The sequence below is a fragment of the Salvelinus sp. IW2-2015 genome, linkage group LG11, assembly GCF_002910315.2.
Source record: "Salvelinus sp. IW2-2015 linkage group LG11, ASM291031v2, whole genome shotgun sequence".
NCBI lineage: Eukaryota > Metazoa > Chordata > Actinopteri > Salmoniformes > Salmonidae > Salvelinus > Salvelinus sp. IW2-2015.
This window is the reverse complement of record NC_036851.1, coordinates 22,333,026-22,353,585: the sequence shown is the minus strand read 5'-3', so window position 1 is coordinate 22,353,585 and position 20,560 is coordinate 22,333,026. Positions and strand designations below refer to the sequence as shown.

The window sequence follows — 20,560 nt, the reverse complement described above, 5'->3', positions numbered from 1 at the left end:
TGTTTCAACTTGTCAATTTCAAATGATTTTCTAACCAGTTGTATTTTCTAACAACAGTTTGAATTCAGGTGTGTTCCGCCTCCTCATTAATTCACATAGAAGTAGCCCATTTCAGCGTTGCAGACAATTTACGTTTGAGGCTTTACTGAGCCAGATAAACTTCGAGGAGAGCCCACCACACTTCACTCATGTTTGCGCAGATCAAGTGTGCCTATATTTGCGCAGTCTTGCAAGAATTGGAAAATTTTCTTGCAGGCGCTCGCTTTGCCTTCCTTGTTGTTTTCCTTACAAATAACAACTTTGGACATGTGTACGTTACTTTGATAGCAAGTTCCTGATTTTCTGTATATCGTGTTATCGTTTCTACTGTAGGCATCTATGCATGTATGTATGAATGGCGCATAATGTATTTYCAATTTTATTCACATGTTTTCAAGTCCTTCTGACAAATAATGCATTCCGATTATTGCATCTATTGTAATAGACACCTATAATGTGTAAAATACTTTTTTGAAGGTTGTACGGGTGATAATGAGCTAAGCTATTTGCCAGCTATGTGTGGCGCCATGTTTGTATACATTATACAATGCATTCTGGGTGTCACATAATCTGTCAGACCAAAGATGTTATAATGAGGTGAAGGAATGGTTCACTCATCTTTTGGGTGAACTTCTGGAAGTGAATGAAGGGAAGTGGATGATCGTAGACGACACACCCCATTCAACATGCATACTATAGACCAAACTCATCTTGTCTCCTCTTATTATCTTTGGTTGATGCYAAAAAATAAACATTCTGGCGCACACAAACTACCCATCGCCAGATTACTTTCGATTTCTAGAAAGTGTTTTACTCAATTATTTTAATCAATGGTGAGCTCACCCATGATGTGATTGATTATACATAGTAATTGCTATTAGCTAATWTATATTGTAGGTCCATCAGCCAAGAGTTTGGGAGACAGGTAGCCTAGTGGTTAGAGCATAGTAACCGAAAGGTTGCTAGATTGAATCCTTGAGCTAACAAGGTAAAACATCTGTTGTTCTGCCCCTGAACAAGGTAGTTAACCCACTGTTCCTAGGCCATCATTGTAAATAAGAATTTCTTCTTAACTAACTTGCCTAGTAAAACAAATAAGTTATAAAAATATTACCGCTTGTGTTATGTCAATCTTTCCTCAGTTAGCGCTAGGACAAATGTAGCCTACATTTTCCAGTTTGGATGATTGTGTTATGCTGTAGCTACTTTTGTGAATGTCTGAACATTACATACAAAAATAAACTGGTCACATTCTGGACATAACTTTGTAAGGACTGTGTTTGTGCAAAATGTTTCTGTGAAAAAACAGTGTGGCCAGCTCAATTGCTGATTGTTGGGTCAATCGAAAATGGACGTTCTAAATAAGCATTCTAATCAAGGGTTCTAATCACACTGGTTTGATCGTACGCAACAGGGACCACTACAGAACGATCACACCCATTTGTTGGTACGTGTGAAAAGGTTAAAACATTTTATTGGGGGGGGACCATTTTACCTGCTTCTAACATTGGGGGGAAAATGTCCCCCTTGTCCCCCCCAGCTCCTACACCATTGGCTGTACAAAGCTCACTGATCTCTTACGGATTTGTGGGAGAGTACAGTATGACCTATCATCCGTTTGGTGAGCCATAAAGATTATACCATATTCTATATGACTGGAACCTCTCTGTCGTACTTATGCACATTTAAAAGGTGGTGACATAAGAGCTGCTGCCATGTCAGATTCAGACTCAGAAAACGGTAATGTCCTCAAAGGGGGAGGGGGATTCATGCCTGCCTTAGTTATTTGTCAGACCACGGCATTAGATCTGTATCACTTTAGCTTCCCATCTGTATTCTATAGCTACTGTACAACACACATAGTTCAATATCTATATGCAGCAAAATGAACAGCCAGTGTGTGGTTGTGTGCATACTGCAAGCATATGCATGTGGGATCTGATGGAGGTGCCTTTTGACCGGTTCTGCAAGATGTAATCTGTCATTGCTCATCCTGCAGAGGTCACAGCCCATGTCAGGTGTGTGTTCAGGCCAYTTGCAGTGGAGCAGCTCAGGCGTGCATGGGGAGCTGACTCAACACTGGAGCCTCACTAACGGATGCACAGAGTCTAAGGATTATGGGATATTGAATTGACAGGAATCACAAACATCTTGTCATATTCAACCATGGTGACAGACATACACATGCAAGCGCATACACAGATGCACAAAGATACACACGTTCTCATAAACCCGCAAAAATTAAGAAATGTGTACGTTAAACACATATAGTTTTAAAAAATTCTGAAAAGGGTGTGGGTCAGTTGGTAAGTGTGGGGAGCTGGCAACACCAAGGTTGAGGGTTCAATTCCCACAGGGATCACACACACATACTGAAAAGGTATGCAGTCACTATACTGTCAGTTACCTTGGATAAAACCATCTGCTATGTGGCATAAATTATTTTATTACACTGGTTAAGCAACTTGCTGAGTCACAGCATTCTGCCAATCATGTGTTCAATACTTTCTATCACCTGGGAAAATGTTTCAGTTCATGTGTGTTACGGGGTCAACACAAGCTCTGCAATAAAAGCAACACTGCAGCTGTGTGGTGAAAATGTTGTGTGCATGTAATTGCCCAGGACTCCATCAAGAGGTCCTGATCTTTTTGGAATCAGTGGCCGAGGCGGGCACTAGTCAGGGGAAACACACAACACTCACCTTTCCCTCTAATACATCCCTCTAACCTCGGGACGACCAGTTAGTAACCTGGGCTTTCTAAGTGTGTCATATCTCAGCATGTATGATAATGGGAGTGGTGGGAGATAGTGACATCAGCCACCCTACACGAACACTGAATACAGCGAGAGCTGATGCCATGGACGTCATACTGTACTGTATGGGAGAGCTGAAATCTTAGGTCCGCAAATCTGCGAATCTGTTACAACTTTCCTTGCTCTCAACTCTGTCACGTTGTTTGCCACCCGTGGAAGTGTGCACAGCGCACCTGTCAACCAATAACTCTATCGTGACTTGTCAACACACACCTCCCTCCCTTTACCAACTGCCAGGGCAGATGGGATGGCTGGTTGGTCACAGGGTTGTATTTCCCCTACACAACAGAATGTTCCTCTCACTCCCCCTAAGCTGTTCTATTGGTAGATGTGTTTATGTTGTGATGATGTTTAACCTCAGGCATCAAAGTTCGGATAATTTCTCCTCGCTGCACTTTGTTACCATCTATACATGGTGCCAAATCAAATCAAATTTTATTTGTCACATACACATGGTTAGCAGATGTTAATGCGAGTGTAGCGAAATGCTTGTGCTTCTAGTTCCGACAATGCAGTAATAACCAACAAGTAATCTAACCTAACAATTCCACAACTACTACCTTATACACKCAAGTGTAAAGGGATAAAGAATATGTACATAAAGATATATGAATGAGTGATGGTACAGAACGGTATAGGCAAGATGCAGTAGATGGTATAGAGTACAGTATATACATATGAGATGAGTAATGTAGGGTATATAAACATAAAGTGGCATAGTTTAAAGTGGCTAGTGATACATGTATTACATAAAGATGGCAAGATGCAGTAGATGATATAGAGTACAGTATATACATATACATATGAGATGAGTAATGTAGGGTATGTAAACATTATATTAAGTGGCATTGTTTAAAGTGGCCAGCATGAACAGAACGTGTTCTGCAATGTCACAGTAACACTATCAGTGAGGTAATGTGTCATGTCAATCCTGAGGTATTTTTAGTTCTCTCTCTCTCCCTGAAATAATGTTATTTGAACAATGCTGGGCATACACTACACGACTTCTAAAATCTTAACAACTTGGACGTGCTCACCGATTTCCTTGTCCCAAATCTTTCATTCTGTCCGTCCTCAACCCCAGGACTTGGGTGCTCAAATTACACAATGATTCCCAATTTGGTCCTGCCCTGCGTATCTCAGTTGCCGTAGGAAGAAAATGCAGACATGTAAACAGTGAGCTGCTTTATTAGTGTGCAGAAACATTCAAAAAGTGACAGAGGTGCAGAATATGGAGCCTCAAATGGTTGGGCAGATGTGGACAATATGGACTTTCTATTCTACAGAGGGGATACAGCGAGGTAAAATAACATTTTTACTATTGAAAAGGCAGCTGCTTTCTCTATATAGCTCCACCAATATTTTGTTCACTTGGATCTACAAGAATGTCATCACATCATCACATCACCTCAGTCCACACAAATCGTGTTGTTGTAGCTTTCCTTTTCACCATCATAGTTTTGGTCTCACATGCTAAGTGCTCATTGGCTATTGACAGTAATCCTTGCCCAATTGTGTCCTTGCCCAATTGCCTGTTCTCCTGGAATATGAAGTGTAGACTTACTTTGCATGTGATGTTTCTAGGGATGGTGGTTATGCTGGGTGACATTTGGAGGTAATGGTGACAGCCTGAGGCAGGCAATCACCTTTATGCATCTTTTATGATGGTAGTATACTACAATCAGAGCCCCTGTAGCCCCTATAACCTGCAACCCAGCAAACACTGACACACACACACACACTCACGCACAGGCACACGCACTTGCAAACAGACAGTTACTCTCTCTGAATTTAATAATCAAATTTGTACTGGTGCAATCCTTTTTCGCTTTTGGACTTTATGAGTAGCTGAGCCACAATGTCACGTTATCGTTCATTCCATCAAACAATGGAATTTGAGAAACAAACTAAGGACAGCTCTACTCCCATTGTCCTCAGTACCGGTAGATGGATCAACTTGGCATGGAACTGGAAGTCTATGTCTGAAGATTGATCTACAAGGTGTCCGAAGGCTTTAGAGAGAACATTCAGCACAACTGTCAGTATCACATTTCATCTCAAGACCTCAAGACGTTGCAATAACCTTTGGCAATTGAGTCACATTAAATCAAGGGTACTGTGGATCAGTAACATAAAGCTTAAAGACCCTCCCTGTCTTTGGAAGGACAGACTGACTGACAGATGTTCCCCCCCTGACAGCTGTCCTAGAGGCCCAAGTAGTGGCTGTAACGATTTCCCAATTCGACTGCACTCAGAAGGCTCACCTGGGGAGCTCTGGGTCCCGATTAGGCCGCTCTAACGACAGGACCCTTCACAGCTCTTTGGCCACTGTCTTTCTGTTTTGACAACCCCAAAACAAATCACTGCTAATAAACCAGCTAAAAGTCAGATCCTCTGTGTCAAAGCTGCTACATTTGAGGTCAAGAGTGTTAGTCATCAACCGACCCATCCATCCATCCGTCAAGCCCTATATATACACTTATTTCAACCTGCTGAACTATGACTTAAGCTGCATTCATGTATCATTAATTAGATTAGCCCTGAGTTAAGTGTCATACTGTCTGTACATATTCCTGTTCATCCAAGTGAACAAAAGGGAACAGGAAATTACGTTTCAAAGGAGAAACTARAAAGGGATGCAAACATGCCAACACGCGCGCACATGCACACACACAGACAAAGAAAGTGAGGGAGAGAGAGAGAGAGAAACAGCATTGGCAAAAGGGTCAAGAGGTCCAGCTGAGAGATGGCTTAAAATGATGACATCTTTAGCATTATGCCACAAGTGATTCAGGTGAGCAGAGGGCACGAAGGTCCACTCTGTCTCACTGACCATCCCCAACAGACAGAACACACTGCTCCATGGGCATTACAATGGAGACGTGATCGGCAGCATACGATATTTAAGCATGCTCATGTTTCAGATTTCTGTGAACAAAGAAAGCATTAGAGAGGGCTCAATATATCTCACGCAGACAGAATGAATCATTCCTCTTTTCAAAGGCACATTAAAGTTGAAGCAGCTGATGGAAAAAAACATGTTCTCAACCATGGCAAGTTGAAGCAGGGAGATAGTTGCTACGGAGATAAGTCCTATGAGCGCGAGGTGTGACGTACATGTCACAGATTTTTTCATTTATGTAGTACTCCTCCCTCTATCCCCATTCCGCCTCATTCCCTCTTTCCACCGGTCTTAAAGCTAGTTGATGCTGAGGTCACATGACTGGGCAACACCAGCCACACTCCTCCTTCACTGCCTGTCAAAGAGGACGGAGACTGTGACATTGCTTTTTTTCCTTCTGAGCTCCGTCAAAGTCATCGCTTCACATATGACGAGTGGGAGACACTATTTGTGAGTGACACCAAAGAAGTCTCCCTCCTGTTCTCGGCTAGTTAGCAAGTTTAAGGATGTTCTGTCAGCACGTGCCGTGGCCAGCATCCTTCCAGACACTTGTAAAGAAATGTGATGACATTTAAGCTGTGTGTGGCATGTTACAACTTCTCCAACAGAAAGCTACATCCGAGCATTGATGGATAGATTCAGTCCAGGGTCAAATTCAGATTGAACCACTCAGAGATGTAGTCTAACAAACACACACTCACTCTCACATACTCTATCTCTCTCTCTCTCTCTCTCTCTCTCTCTCTCTCTCTCTCTCTCTCTCTCTCTCTCTCTCTCTCACTCCCACTCACTCACTGACTCACTCACTCACTCACTCACTCTCACACACACACACACACACAGTAATTGTCTTTATCCGATAACTTAAAGCTAGTTGATGTCTTATATATTCTCTCTTTCTCAACATGGTCTCGCTACACCTGCTCAATCAGTCTTCTGTTCTTCTCACTGGGAAGGCCTGATGGAGATGTGTGGAACAGATCATGATTTTAGCTATAAGAAAACTGCAGAAATCCTGAACTCTACATATTTGGATTTTTAAGGTAAAGTTACTCCATGTGTTTTAACCCCATCCCACCTCCACAACACAAACCCATCCCACCTCCCGTAACCTAACGTCATCACAAAGTTGCCTGTGCTGTGAACCTTCTTTTTGGAGAGGCTCCATGAATAAGACAAAATGTCCTCTTCAATTCCCTTCTGATCTAATGAATGTCTCCAATGCATGAAGCACTCAGCAGTCGTTCATGCACTTCATCATCCCTCATACCACCATCCTTCCAGACAAAAGTCTCCAAGAGATAACCTGCAATAGCTTCTCGCTAACAGAATCAAGTGAGGTGTCTGTTTGGGTGTGTGTATCTACAGCATGTGGGTGTCTTCAGGGTCAGCTCTAGCCTGGTTAAGCCCCCCCACCACACCAAATCTTTTAGTGGCCCCCCTTTTGACGGCGGAGAGAAAAATGTAGTTTTCTAAGTTAATTTCCTGCAATTCTACACATTTTGCAATGGGGCAGATGTTTTGGGGGGCAGTTTTAAAGTAAAATTTCTACAGTTCTACACATTTTGCCATTAGGAGAACATTTTTTGCAATTTTCTAAAACATTTCATGCAATTCTACACATTTTGCCATGACTGATGCCATGTTAACGATATCTTAGTGAGAGTGACTAACAAAATGCATGCCCGGTTGATATTCGGCCATGATAACTATAAGTTTAGATAACTGGCTAGACTAACTTACCAATCTAAGAATTGTTAGTTGACATGGCTAATTGAGTGACTGTCAGTAACTGACAAAACAAGAGAAAAACTGCTGATGTAACAACCACATTTAAAACTTGCACCGTGTGTATTCTACTATTCAAACTCTCAACAGTAAGTTGAGACCCAACCCGACTCAATTTACCGCTTATGTCGCTTATGCCTGGAGCCGGCCCTGGTTGTCTTTCTGAAAGAAGGGGGATTGAGGTGTATGAGTATGAGGTAGATTGCAGCTGTGAAATAGAGGCAGGATAGCAACAGCAGAGAGGAGGACTTCCCTGGAAACTTCTTCCTCTGCCTGGATCAGTCAAAGCAATTGAATCCATCCCATTCTCCTCCCCCCATCCCCTTCTCCTCCCACCATCCCTCCTCTCCATGGCTTCTCTCTCTCCATTCTGTCCTTAAGGTGTGATGGATGGCGCAGGCTAGACATGCTGTTCATTCCTGCTCAACACAGGCAGGAAAAGAGGGAGGAAGACCCACCGGCCCCACCCCCATGGTTCTTGGTCTGACTCTGTCCTCATCACATCCCCCTCTCCTCCTGCTGCCAATTATGCATGCTGGGAAGATCCTTTMGGCCAACAGCCTTTCCTCATCAACCTTCCTTCTTCTTGTTTGTTCTTTTTAGTACTGTAGGAGAAGCATGGTTACTTTTTCATACAACAATTATTAAGGTACCATGTTTTTAGGTATTATTCTGTTGTTCTGTCCATGTTCTGGTTTCACAGAGTTAACCTAACATGTGTCATCTGTTTCTTGAGCTTGATACTACTAAAGATTGGCTAGTCCATGGACCAATTAATCTCACAAGGCTACTTTTTGATGTTCAATAACTCAACATTGCTGATCAAATACATGATTATCTGCTGGCTAGTTTGAAGCTTGAGATAATGATTCACCTGATAATCTGATATCCACCTGTTATAATCTTATAACACTTGTGGTCAAGGATGCTCAGATGGGTTGCTTGAAGTGACTGTCATATCTCTAATATTCTCCAATCAATCATTTCACTGTAATCAATAATAAACATCCAGACCATGTCACATCGGATGAAATGAAATGTGACCTGTGATGTGACCTGTGACCTTTGTCAAATCATAGACAGGAACAATAATCTACTGGGACTTCAAGATACACCTCAGTGCCAGCCAAAAGACTTGACCAGTGTCAGCACATATCCAGGGGGAATAGGAGTTGAAATGTATTGCAATGTTTGATGGATGTCCACCCATGACTCTCCACATTTCCTTACAGCACAATTGTTGACACATCTCATCAAATCGAACTTGACAAGCTGTAAAATGTTCTGAATGAGCAAGTCAAGCACAAATGGCTAGAGAGAGAGAGAGAGAGAGAGAGAGAGAGAGAGAGAGAGAGAGAACTTGGGATATACTGCCCCCTTGTGCTCTATCAATCACTGTACGGTTTAAGGCATGTACTGTACAATAAACCTCCCCAAGGTGGGTAAACTATGGTTTGAGGTTTTCATTGATTTATTTGTCTCACTTAAGGCATGCCATCAGCACAGGAGTTTGCATTCTGTCTCCAGAAAATCAAATGCCGGTTCACAATAGTAAAATAATGTAAAAAAAAATATTAGCCCATCTTTGGAGGAGAAAAGTAACTTTGTTTAAAAAAAAATACATATACATTTTACATGCATGGTACTTTTATACACAGTGATTAAAATAAAAAAATGATATTGTTTTTGGACAAACAGATCATGAGCTTTTAATATAGCCCCCCGCACCTCTCTGATTCAGAGGGGTTGGGTTAAATGTGTAAGACACATTTCAGTTGAAAGTATTCAGTTGACTTGGTATCCCCCTTTCCCTTTCCACAATCCCACCCCTCAACTAGTATTATGTTGGTTATAAAGGAATTGGGGTGTTAGTTACCAGATGAGCAATGCTGAATCTCTGCCACTAGAGGGTAGACAAGCCTTTCTTTTCAAATAGAGCAGCCTTACCCAGTAGTCTTGCAGTGATTGATTGGATACAACATTCTATTCCTCACCACCAGCATGGATCTGACCTTGCATTTCACACAATAAAATATAATTCTTCCACTCTTCCTTATTATTCATATTCAACCAAAGAGAGCGTGCAGAAAATGGTTTTGGTCCGTGAATAAGCTAAACTGAGGCTGAGCTTGGCCAGGCTGTGTCTGTGTGCTACCAGAGAGGTGTCTGGGGTTTGAGAGTTCACAGTGTTATATAGGTCACACCCAGCAGATCAGACTCCCTTCATTCTGTCATCTCCAGAGGGCCTCACTTTTAATTATGCACATAGCCTCCTCAGGCATCTTCCTTAACACTCCCCCAACCCTGCTGTGCTTTAGCAAGACTATGTCCTCTTCCCTTTCCTCTCATACTGGAGAAATCTAGCCTACAACAAGACTAATGATTCAGTGCTACAGTAGAGATAGTCCCTTTACTCCATGCAGCCCATGACCCAACATAACAGCATCTGTATTTTACTGTACGAGATGAAAGTATGGTACACATAAAACAGAGGCCAGATGTTTCTGGGTGTATTTGGAGGTTTGAATTTAAGGGTGAAATGTTAGCAGCACTAAGTGCTGAGCTCCCGGCTCTAACACGAACCCTCTCCGTCCTCTGTACCTGCTGGGACCGATTTACAGTTGTTCACCGCTGTCATTCCCTATGAGAATGAGCCCCCCCCCCCAAGTCAGGTCATACAGAACTATCTAACCCTTACCCCTTGCTACCTCAGATGTCCGTAATCCTTGGACGCATGAATTCATTATTTCAAAACACAATTTTTGGGGGCAGCCTGTACTGCATTAGCCACTGTATCATAACTCAGGGAAAGTCTGGTTCCTGGTTGAWGCATTTAGTTTGTTGTTGATTAGGAGCAGTTGTGTAGTAATCAGACCCAGCTCTCCTTAGCCCAGTGGAACCTTGATGTCCTATTTCATTTTAATGCCACATTCTATCATTCTAACATGTCCTCAGGTGGGCCTGTGTTCACAACTCCTCCCCCTTCCACACAGCCGACTTTTAACTTTACGCTATAGACTCAGAATGACCTGGTGACCTGAGAAGAGCTTTGTATCTGCACAAGACTGTGATCTCTTAGACATCGTTATGGAAACCATGCACTACGTGATCCCCTGGGACCGCCTCAGGAGTAGTGACATTTGCAGCGAGGCAGGTACAGCGGTAAAAAACAAACTGATGATGAATGATCATTAAGCTACGCACAGGGAGAGAGAGAGAGGAGATGGGGAGAGTTAGAGAGAGAGGAGMAGAGTTAGAAAGAGAGAGAGATTTAAAGAGAAAGAAAGAGAGAGAGAGGCTGGGTTGGAGGGATATTTGGCTTGTTTTGATTCCATTGATCCCCGCTGTTTCAACTTATAACACACAACAAACTCAAGAAAACAAAAAGGTTGCTATTGTTAGGCAGTGGTAGTGAGGAACAATTTTCTTCTCCTCACTACAATGTTTCACTACTTGGGCAGATAAGACGTGCAACATCAAACAAGTGCAAATACTGTCAATGTACAAATTTAGCATTCAATCACATTACTTTTTCCTCGAATTTTCTCTACAATGCCACCCCACACATACTCTCCCCATTTTTCTGTCGCACGATTCTGTCCATACATCTGCACAAGGCTGTGCCTAGTCACTTGTACCCCTACCTACATGTACARATTACCTCTATTACCTCAACTACATTGTACCCCTGCACATTGACTTGGTACCAGTACTCCTGGTATATAGCCTTTTTATTGTTATTTTATTGTGTTACTATTTCCTTTTTTTATTTAGCTAATTTATCTTGCTTTTTAACTCCGCATTGTTGGGTAAGGGTTCATAAATAAACATTACGCGGTAAAGTCTCCACCAGTTGTATTCGGCACACGTGACAAATAACATTTGATTTGACATCTGAGATGACAGGCATTTCCCAACCTGCGCTCATGGTCGGCCCTACTGGGCACAAAGTCATCACAGTTAACGGTGTGTAAAGAGAGACTCGCGGGTGGTCGAGATTAGAGGGAGAACGGGTTTGGTGTGCCAGCGGGGTCTCACCACTGAACTCCTGAACTCCGTCTCCTACTCACGGGGTAAACCTTTTAGCACACACGCCAGTCTCAGCGAGGTCACACCGAGGTCTCTAGCCTTTCACACGTCAACTGCTAATGAGGCCTCTAAAACTGAGAGGAAGGTGAAGAGAGTCTGACCTCCATTCAGGAACCTCAGCTTGGGGGGAAACTGTACAGTACTTTGTCCAAATGAATAAAGACATGGAAACAGAAAAGAAATTGAGGCTGTGTGAGTGAGGGATTTTGGACACACAGTAGATTAGTGATGCATGAGGTGGCCCAAAAATGTTAGGTCAAAACATTAGCAAAAAAAACAAACACTGTCTGGCATYGTTACAAAAAATATGCTGTATTTGACCAAATCCGTTCCCTCTCACTGAATTTTAAAATCGACTCTTCCACAACTGCATTTCCCGTAATTGAACCATAAATACCATAAAATGAGTTTCGATCAATRGTGCACACTGATAAATTCAGTCCAATTCAGGTTGGAATTTTGCAATTCTTACACTTTCAGGTAAATGTAGTTAAAAATATAACTAACCCCCCCATCATACAGTATTAAAATTACATAACTATTATGAAGTAATGTCCACTGTAGCTGAAATGATTTCACAGGGTTATAGAGGAGGACAGTAAGAACATCATGAATACCATAATAGAGTGGTATAACAGATCTAATTTTTTATTGAGGAGAGTCGAGTTGGGCTTTCCATTTTAGAAAATAAAACCAATAACAATATTACAAATAATGAAATTGTTACATCATTCACAGGATTACAGTCAATGTACATTTATACAGAAATACAGGACCTCCCACATCAGTCACAGTGGTCAGGGCCGGCACTGGTCTACGAGGGCTACAACAGGCCAAGAGAGACAGGGCCATCCCCAGCCTATCTTCACCAACAGCCAGAGAGGTGGGGAGATAGGGGTGGAAGGGGGAAGTGGGGGGATAAGACAACGCAAGGAACATAAGGACATTTGTCACAACTAGACTGCTATTAGCCACTGTGTCAGCAGAGGGAGCTCTAACGCTTTACGTAAAAGATATCKACAGGAGCCATTTTCTATACACACTGAACTGACTGCCACAAAGACAGGCAGGCAGACTGCTGCTCGAGACATATTTGGATGGTGCACAAACACAGACCAACGAGTACGAGCAGGCACAGCTTGTGTTTATGCACACTGTCATGTCATTCTAACACTGAGACATAACGGTTTCCGTCCGTCCTTAAAAAATTGGAACACAGAATGGAAATTGTTCTTTGCGTCCACAGTGCATTGAATCAACATCTCAGATACATTGGTTTTGTTTTGATTCATAAATAAAAGAGGGTGGATTGTTATGTATTACTTATCATGACATTGACAGTAAAACATCAACAGTATCTGCAGATACAAGCCATTGAAACAAAGACGAGAGTTTTAGATGTACAAAACAGCAGAGGACAGAGTTCTGTGATACAGCAAGTTATCTGAGATTCCAAATAAAGACCCTTACTGTAACAAACATATGTATTCTGGTCTCAATGCTATTATATCATTATTATGCACTTTAGACATCATTCCTCCATCTGTCTCATGAGCCTGGACATTGAAAAAGGAGAGAACGAAGTAGATGCCCTGCACTGTTAAATAATATGCAACGATGGTAGCCAAATGTTATATTTAGTCTTTTTTTTGTTTTTATATAAACGGAGCAGACGTTTCAGAGATTTTCTTCCTCATGAAAAATGAAAACATAGAAACACTGATAAGTGCTTTGAAGAAGTGTACATTTACTGTCTTTAAAATGGCTGTTATTTCAGTGGTCTTGGGGGAGGAAAAAAAACACTATCATTCAACAAAAAGCTGTGGTTTTTATTCTATTTTAGCTTATACTCGTCTTCAACGAGCTGCAAAATCTCACCAATGCAAAAATGTCCTTGATGCCATCTATGTATAAAGTAACCCATTTACAGTACTTAGGGTGGTGCTTTAAACACTTGCATTGTACACCAGAGAGAACTATCCAGTGAGATAATGACCATCATGGATTCACACAGCAAAGTCTAAAAAACTTTACAATGTGGGAATAATCTATTCTGAACTAAACCCATCATAATCACACCAGATTGATCAATCACTTACTATAGGTCCATTATAACAGGCCAAGATAGGGCGACTGTGCCAAGGGGTTTTATCAGAAGGGCTGGGCTATGAAACAGTACCACTGAGCTGCACTGTTCTTAAAAGGAGGCTATCAATGTCTTAAAAATAAAAGAAAGAGGGATGACAGCTTTTATTGCGGCCAATAGCAAAGGATAGCTCTGGATGAACTATCGGTATATAAACAGGGTTTCTTTGTGCCATTAGGTTCAGAGGCAGAATAAATAAATACATTACACAGTGCTTTCAGCAGTCACCATGGCCCCACGCTGTGCAACCAATAAACATGTGTTGACTCAACTCCTTACGCTTCCAAGAGCGATGCAATAAAAGAAAACCACTTTATTACTACCTATATTCATGTTCCTATCACTCTAAATACGAGTCCACCATTGCTGAATGTTTTAGTTCATCTAGTAATGTATTTTGATTGAACGTCACATGTGGAAGCACACTTTGTTTACACACCGCTCTTTTAATCACTTGATAATCACCTTAATCACCTTCCTATGATTATCACCGTCTTCAGCACAAATACTAGTGCTGTGCTGCAGGGCCTGCTTTCTTGAACATAAATTGCCACTTCTTGTTCTGACAGTGGGATATCTGTCTATATCTTGGGAAGACTGACTCAGGCTGCCTGGGCTTAACTGAATATCACTGAGGTGCCCTTAAATATTAAAGTGTTGTGCAATGGAAAGGAAGAAAGTACTTTTTGAGCTCTTTTTGAAAGGAAACTGCACGGTCGCATCAGTGACAGTTGGGTCACAGAATCGCTGCCCCTTTTACTCTGGGCAGTGACTAATAGAGTGATGCACTTCCTGCTGTTTCATCTGTCATGGAGTCTGCACTGGAATATGCATGGTGACGCACAGAAATGTTGACGGAAAACTAAAGGGAGGATGATATTACAGAAGCTGGATCAAAACCTCAATGCTCCTGCCCACGTTTATTAAGACTCTGGACGGCTATGTGGGTTAGTGGGTGGAATGAAATGGGGACTAACTGACAGACGAGAGTAAAGGCAGGATTTCACGCATTCTGTGTTTAGGGGTCTAATGCTATGGCCTACATAGGACACCTCTCCTGTTCTGCTCAGACAGCAAAGTGCCTTAAAACGGACAGCAGACACCTGATGATGTATATGGAAGGATGACCTTTTGTGGAAGAACCTCTGCTTACATAGCCACCTGCTGTGAAACCAATATGGGGCCCACAGGTTGTGTGTTATCTACATAAATGCAGTCTGGTCTGTCAACATGACAACATGCAGAGTCACAAAGCAATGGATCTGAAAAAGCAGAGCACAGAGAACAGTGGGAGGAGAAGAGTGATAGATCTGAGGCATGTGTTTAGCTCTGAGGAGAGATGGAGGGAACCACTGTCTGGCCAGTGGGGCTGTGATCAGGCAGTGGACTCCCACTAGGAATGGACATGTCTGACCAGCTGGAGCTCCATGTCTGGCTCATCAGTCTGTATTGAGTACTAGGCCTGTCTCAGTGGATCTGCCCATTAGGAGCTCTGCAGTAGTGATGTAACTCTGTGTTTTACCATCTCTGGGGAATCCATGGATTTTAACTAGCACAGACCCATCAGGCTCCCTAACCCCTCAAACAACACATCGGCCACAACAACAAAGACAATGAGAGACAGCTCTCCGTTCATCAGGCCGTTTTTCACAGAAGCCATACAGTAAATGCAATACGTATCTATAAAATGAAAATAGAAGTCTCAAGGACTCCAGTTATCTACAATTTGTGAGCACCAACATAATAATGATTTCCTAAAATTCCAAAAGAGCATGGAAGATCCAGATAGTCATCGGGTTTGAAGTCCATTGTCCAGTATGATCTGCGTTCACATATCCTGCCAAGAGACTACTTGGAAAAGCTGTCAATCATCCACGATGTACAATAATAATAATAAAAATATGCGTAAAATAATCCACTATCCCATGCTAATGTTACTGCCCTGTTGTGAAAAGATTTGTCCGTGACCATACCAATGTGAGATAACCACCAGTGGTGTTAAAACCCTAACACTTCAATATAAAATTATTTTAAAAGGAAAACAATCTGGAAGAAAAAAGCTAAATATAATGTAAGCGCATTATATTTTGTAAAGTGTAACAAATCAAAGCTCTGTGAAATCAATCATTAACTCAGCATGCTATCAAACACTACCCGCTCAGCTTTGGGAGCCGTTGCTTTGTGCCACAGAGCACATTTAGCAACACGCACGCATACACAAACACACATATACACCCGTCTACCAGGCACGCACGCAGACACACACACACATGCACACGGTGAAGCTGAAAACACAGGGAAACCTCAAGACAATGTGAGGACCAAAACATATGTGCACTCCTTCTACGTAAACACTATACATCCATGGAGGAAGTACTGTATGTTTGCTGCTTATGACACTGATTCTTCAAAATCCACAACTAACATTTTGCCCCAAAAATTGAATAATAATAACAACAGATAAAAACCTCCCTATAGTCACCCTAAGAAAAATGCAAATCCATCACTTCCAGGTATTAGTAACTATGTCCGGCTCATAGTGATCACATCACAGTCCCAATGTCATGTGCATCTGATGTGTACAGGATCATGACGTCATCTGAGGTACACAGGGACGATGTTCCATTTGGCAGGTTATGTTAATATTGAAAAAAMATCAATTTTCCCACGGTGAGAGGAAGCATGGTGAGAGGAAATCTTCATCACAATTTTCACACAGAAAAGGAAATTACTTGATATGAGAAAATGTATTTTTGTTTACATTTCCTTACTTTTGAATTGGTAGATAACTGAATGTCTTTAATTTGTTCATGTCAGTAGTTTCTGCCAGGTCCATTTCATGGTGCTCACACTTATGTTACGTCCCAAATCAACGACAGGGGAATAGATCAAGTTCCTCAGTCTCTTCTGCTGTTTGCCTTCAGGGAGGCAGCAAATATTTATGTTGCGTTTGTGTTTCTGAAGTCAGTTCACCTAGTTTACAAAGAATATATCAGATTAATTTTGAGAGTGTTGGTCTTAAATCACCCAGTTTTCATTGTCTTCTTGTCTGTGGCCCTTTGTAAAGGGTAGCCTTTCTAGTCATTTCACCTAGCTTACAATTGTATACCATCTATAGACTCCTAAAGTTCTTAACTTTTTTTTCTTTACAAAATTCTTTACAAAATTCTTAAAACAAACATAAAAGTTCAACGTAAATAAAATAAAAAACATGGGTGGAAGATGGTAGTAGAAATATGTCTCTGGTCAGTAACCTCTCATGATCCTGGTTCCAAGATGGACGGTTGTGAGCCACGTTGATTGACGTCTGGTCATTTAGACATGCTGGCCACAACCTTCCAAAGCTGATCCCGAAGGTTGGGGGGACTTTGGATGAGGGCATAGAGGAGGACAGGAGAGGGATTGGAAGGGGGGACCGGGGATGGACGGTAGTCTGGTAGGAAACCCAGATTCACGGTCAAGCAAAAACATATCCACTCCATCCGTGCACCCAGGGTCCTGCATCCCAATCCCCTCTCCTCTGCTCTGCTCTCCTCCGCTCCACTCTGGATGGTCAAACTTCCACAGACTGGATCTGGTTCATGGAGGCACGCATCATCTGTACACTGTTCAGGATCTTCTTCTGGTGGCCTGCTAACGTTACACTCACACTCAGGATGTCACTGTGGCAGGAGACACAACCACAGGAGTCAGGAGAAAGCCATCACAGAAGACATAACAGGTTTTATGGAACAAGTCACATGGCATAAGCCAAGGTAAACTCAACAAGTTAGATCAAGGTTAAATTCTGGGCCCCAGTCTGCCAAATTCCGAATTCTGTCCAGGCATGACCGCTTACAGTACTAACTCTATTGGTTGAACAACTTCTTCCATTCAGGAAACAATGGAACGTCTTTGTTTCCCAACCTTAACCCTATGGACTGATGTGTCTTATTGGTTTAAGTATTGTAACCAGAGATGTGGTTGGACATTTTAAAAAACAGACTTACGTGGCTTAGATTTCCAATGTGACTTTAGGAGGATATTAAGAGATATAGATAGGAGACAATAAGCAGAGTAATGTGTACCTTATTTACTAAACAGACCTTGAATAGTCTCTATCTGCTAATAGATGTTGTCTATGTCTTTATTAAGTCTACTGAGGCAGGAATGTATTCCTAAACATCACTATGCCTGTTCATTCTCCTATATCTATTATGTCATTTAACTGTTGTATAAGAAACCTGGCAGCCACATGGCCAGAGTCTGTACTCTCTGTTCTAGCTCAGAGCAGTTGTGTTGCACCGTTATTATCTCTTAATGACATACAGTGAGAGACAGATTTATGATGAGCCAGTGGCTGAGCCTGGCAGTCACCCAGACTTTAAGGTATGAGACTGTCCAGGAACAGCCCACCTGCCTCGCTTCAACTTCATCCTTATCATCCTTACTAGGAACACAGGTCTGGGATCGGCACTTACTCCATAGTCATCTGGGAAACCACATCAAAGCTGGTGAAGTCAGCYTTGGCAAAGTTGTCTTTGTACTGGCCCATCTTGATGGCATCCAGCCACTCGTCCACCGTGCTGAAGCTGGAGAAGTCTGGAACACTGCGGTCCAGGAGAGGAAGATGGACACTGGGGAAGATAGATACACTAAGAATCAAACACAGCTCTAGAGACACTGTCATAACTCTCTCACCTCTATGATGGCAATCAGTACGTTTGGAACAGACACAAGAGTGGAGAGCCTACACTAGATTAGTTTTAAGTACAAAACAAAGTAGCCTTGGCGTCATCTACTGGAAGCCATTTTCAGAGTTGATTTCTTATAAAATGTTCTTTCCAAATGGAGTGACAGGCTTGGAAGAGCCTGGGCACAGAAGTAAATGTTACGTTTATTCCACGTTGGTGCAATTTCGTTGAAATGATGTGGAAAGAACGTTGATTCAAGCAGTGTGTGCCCAGTGGGAGTATCCACACAGTTTCAGTGGAAAATCTCTATTCTGCACACCATCAAAATGAAAATATAGCGTAGGATATATGGATTTCAGTATATTTTAGCATCCATAGGAAACTGACACCCAGGGAAAATGTACTTGAAAATGTTTTTTTTAAATGGCGCAACTGCTTCAAATCATAATTTGCCTAAAGCATTCATGGAAATGACTTGATCTATGAAACCAATGGGTTTTATTTACATAACCATTCGGCGCCAAAAGAAACAGGAGACAGTGTTTGGTTGAAATAAATTGTACCATGAATATCAAAAGTGTAACCAAAAATGTAATTGTTTTCCCATCTTTGAAGTCAATTGCACTACATCCTCCTGGAAATATGAAAGTAGTATTTGAGCCCAATCCTGGATATTGTGATGACTGGCCAGGAGAGACAGAGGAACACTTTCCACACACACACACACACACACGACACACACACACACACACACACACACACCACACACCACACACACACACACACACACACACACACACACACACACACACACACACACACACACACACACACACACACACACACACACACACACACACACACACACACACACACACACACACACACACAGAGAGAAGAGACAGAGAGAGAGACAGAGAGAGAGAGACAGAGAGAGGAGACAGGAGAGACAGACAGACAGACAGACAGACAGACAGACAGACAGACAGACAGACAGACAGACAGACAGACAGACAGACAGACAGACAGACAGACAGATCGATCTAAGGAGAGCGTGCTAAGTGTTCCACTCACCCAGATGACAGAGGGGTCATGGCCTTCAGACTGTTGGGGTTGCGGATCATCTTGTCCAGGTTGTTGACAATCTGGCTGAACTTGGGCCGGTTGTTACGGTCCTTCTGCCAGCAGTCCAGCATGAGCTGGTGCAAGGCACTAGGGCAGTCCATGGGAGGGGGCAGCCGGTAGTCCTGCTCTATGGCATTAATCACCTGCAGGGGGAGATACAGATCTCTAAGGGTTGCTATGAGGCTCTACGAGGAGGAGGAGGAGGAGGAGGAGGAGAGAGACGACAATCCCATAGTAGAGCATCCTCTCACAATTCTCAAGTGTTATACAAGTCAAAACTGCAGCACACATGCCCACACACATACCTAATCCTGCACACATTATTGCATTAACACTAAGTAGGAAATGACCACCATTACCATTTAGACATTGTTTTGTCTTGGCTGCATACTTACTGTACCAGTTAAGTGTCACACTAAAGTATCAGTCTAATACCAATGGCTCCTCACATCCGCGCAGTCTGTGGCAGCAGTGACTTATTCTCAGTCAGTCTGGCATTAAGAGCCTTAGAAATTATGTACAGTAATGTTCCTGCCATACAAATATCTAAGTGAGAGCCTGGTCCCAGATCCATTTGTTCTGTTTTGCTAACTCTATGGTCATTGTCATACCAAAAAGGTCTAGTTTGAGACTAAGAGTGGCTGTGGTGATGTTGGTGGTGGGCGAGAGATCAGGGAGTTGATGCCTGGCTAAGAGTGGGGAACGACCAGCTCAGAGGAGGGTTCTGAAGAGGACCCACGATCCTCTGCTCATTATCACTGACATTATGGAGCTCCATTCAGACCCAGATTAATCTCATTCAGAGGCCTCCCTCCCAACCAAGATGCTGATGGAGTAGAAACACTATCTGAAGCCGCTAATAAGATAACCGTCGAGCTCCTCAGTCCCTCTTAGGGCATTAGCGTTCACACTTTCAATTTGAAACTATTTTCATTATCTCTCTCCCCATAATTTGCTCTCTTCTCCATCACCCAGAGGGAGCC

At 42.4% G+C, this 20,560-nt stretch overlaps 1 protein-coding gene across 9 annotated transcripts in view; it reads right to left on the bottom strand.

Moving 5' to 3' along the window:
- Nucleotides 1–12,255: 12,255 nt before the first annotated feature.
- Nucleotides 12,256–20,560, bottom strand: part of LOC111969988 (ephrin type-B receptor 2-like) — a 182,979-nt gene continuing 174,674 nt past the window's right edge. For 5 of the 9 annotated variants that reach the window (XM_023996443.2, XM_023996446.2, XM_023996444.2 and 2 more), the window contains exons 14-16: nucleotides 19,527–19,762; nucleotides 18,240–18,395; nucleotides 12,256–17,441 (exon numbers count right to left, since the gene is read on the bottom strand). In XM_023996443.2, the coding sequence (XP_023852211.1) occupies nucleotides 17,333–17,441; nucleotides 18,240–18,395; nucleotides 19,527–19,762 (501 nt within the window). In that variant the 3' untranslated portion in view covers nucleotides 12,256–17,332. The remainder of the gene's footprint in view (nucleotides 17,442–18,239; nucleotides 18,396–19,526; nucleotides 19,763–20,560) is intronic. The other 4 variants (XM_023996448.2, XM_023996449.2, XM_023996450.2 and 1 more) reach the window with 1 other exon arrangement.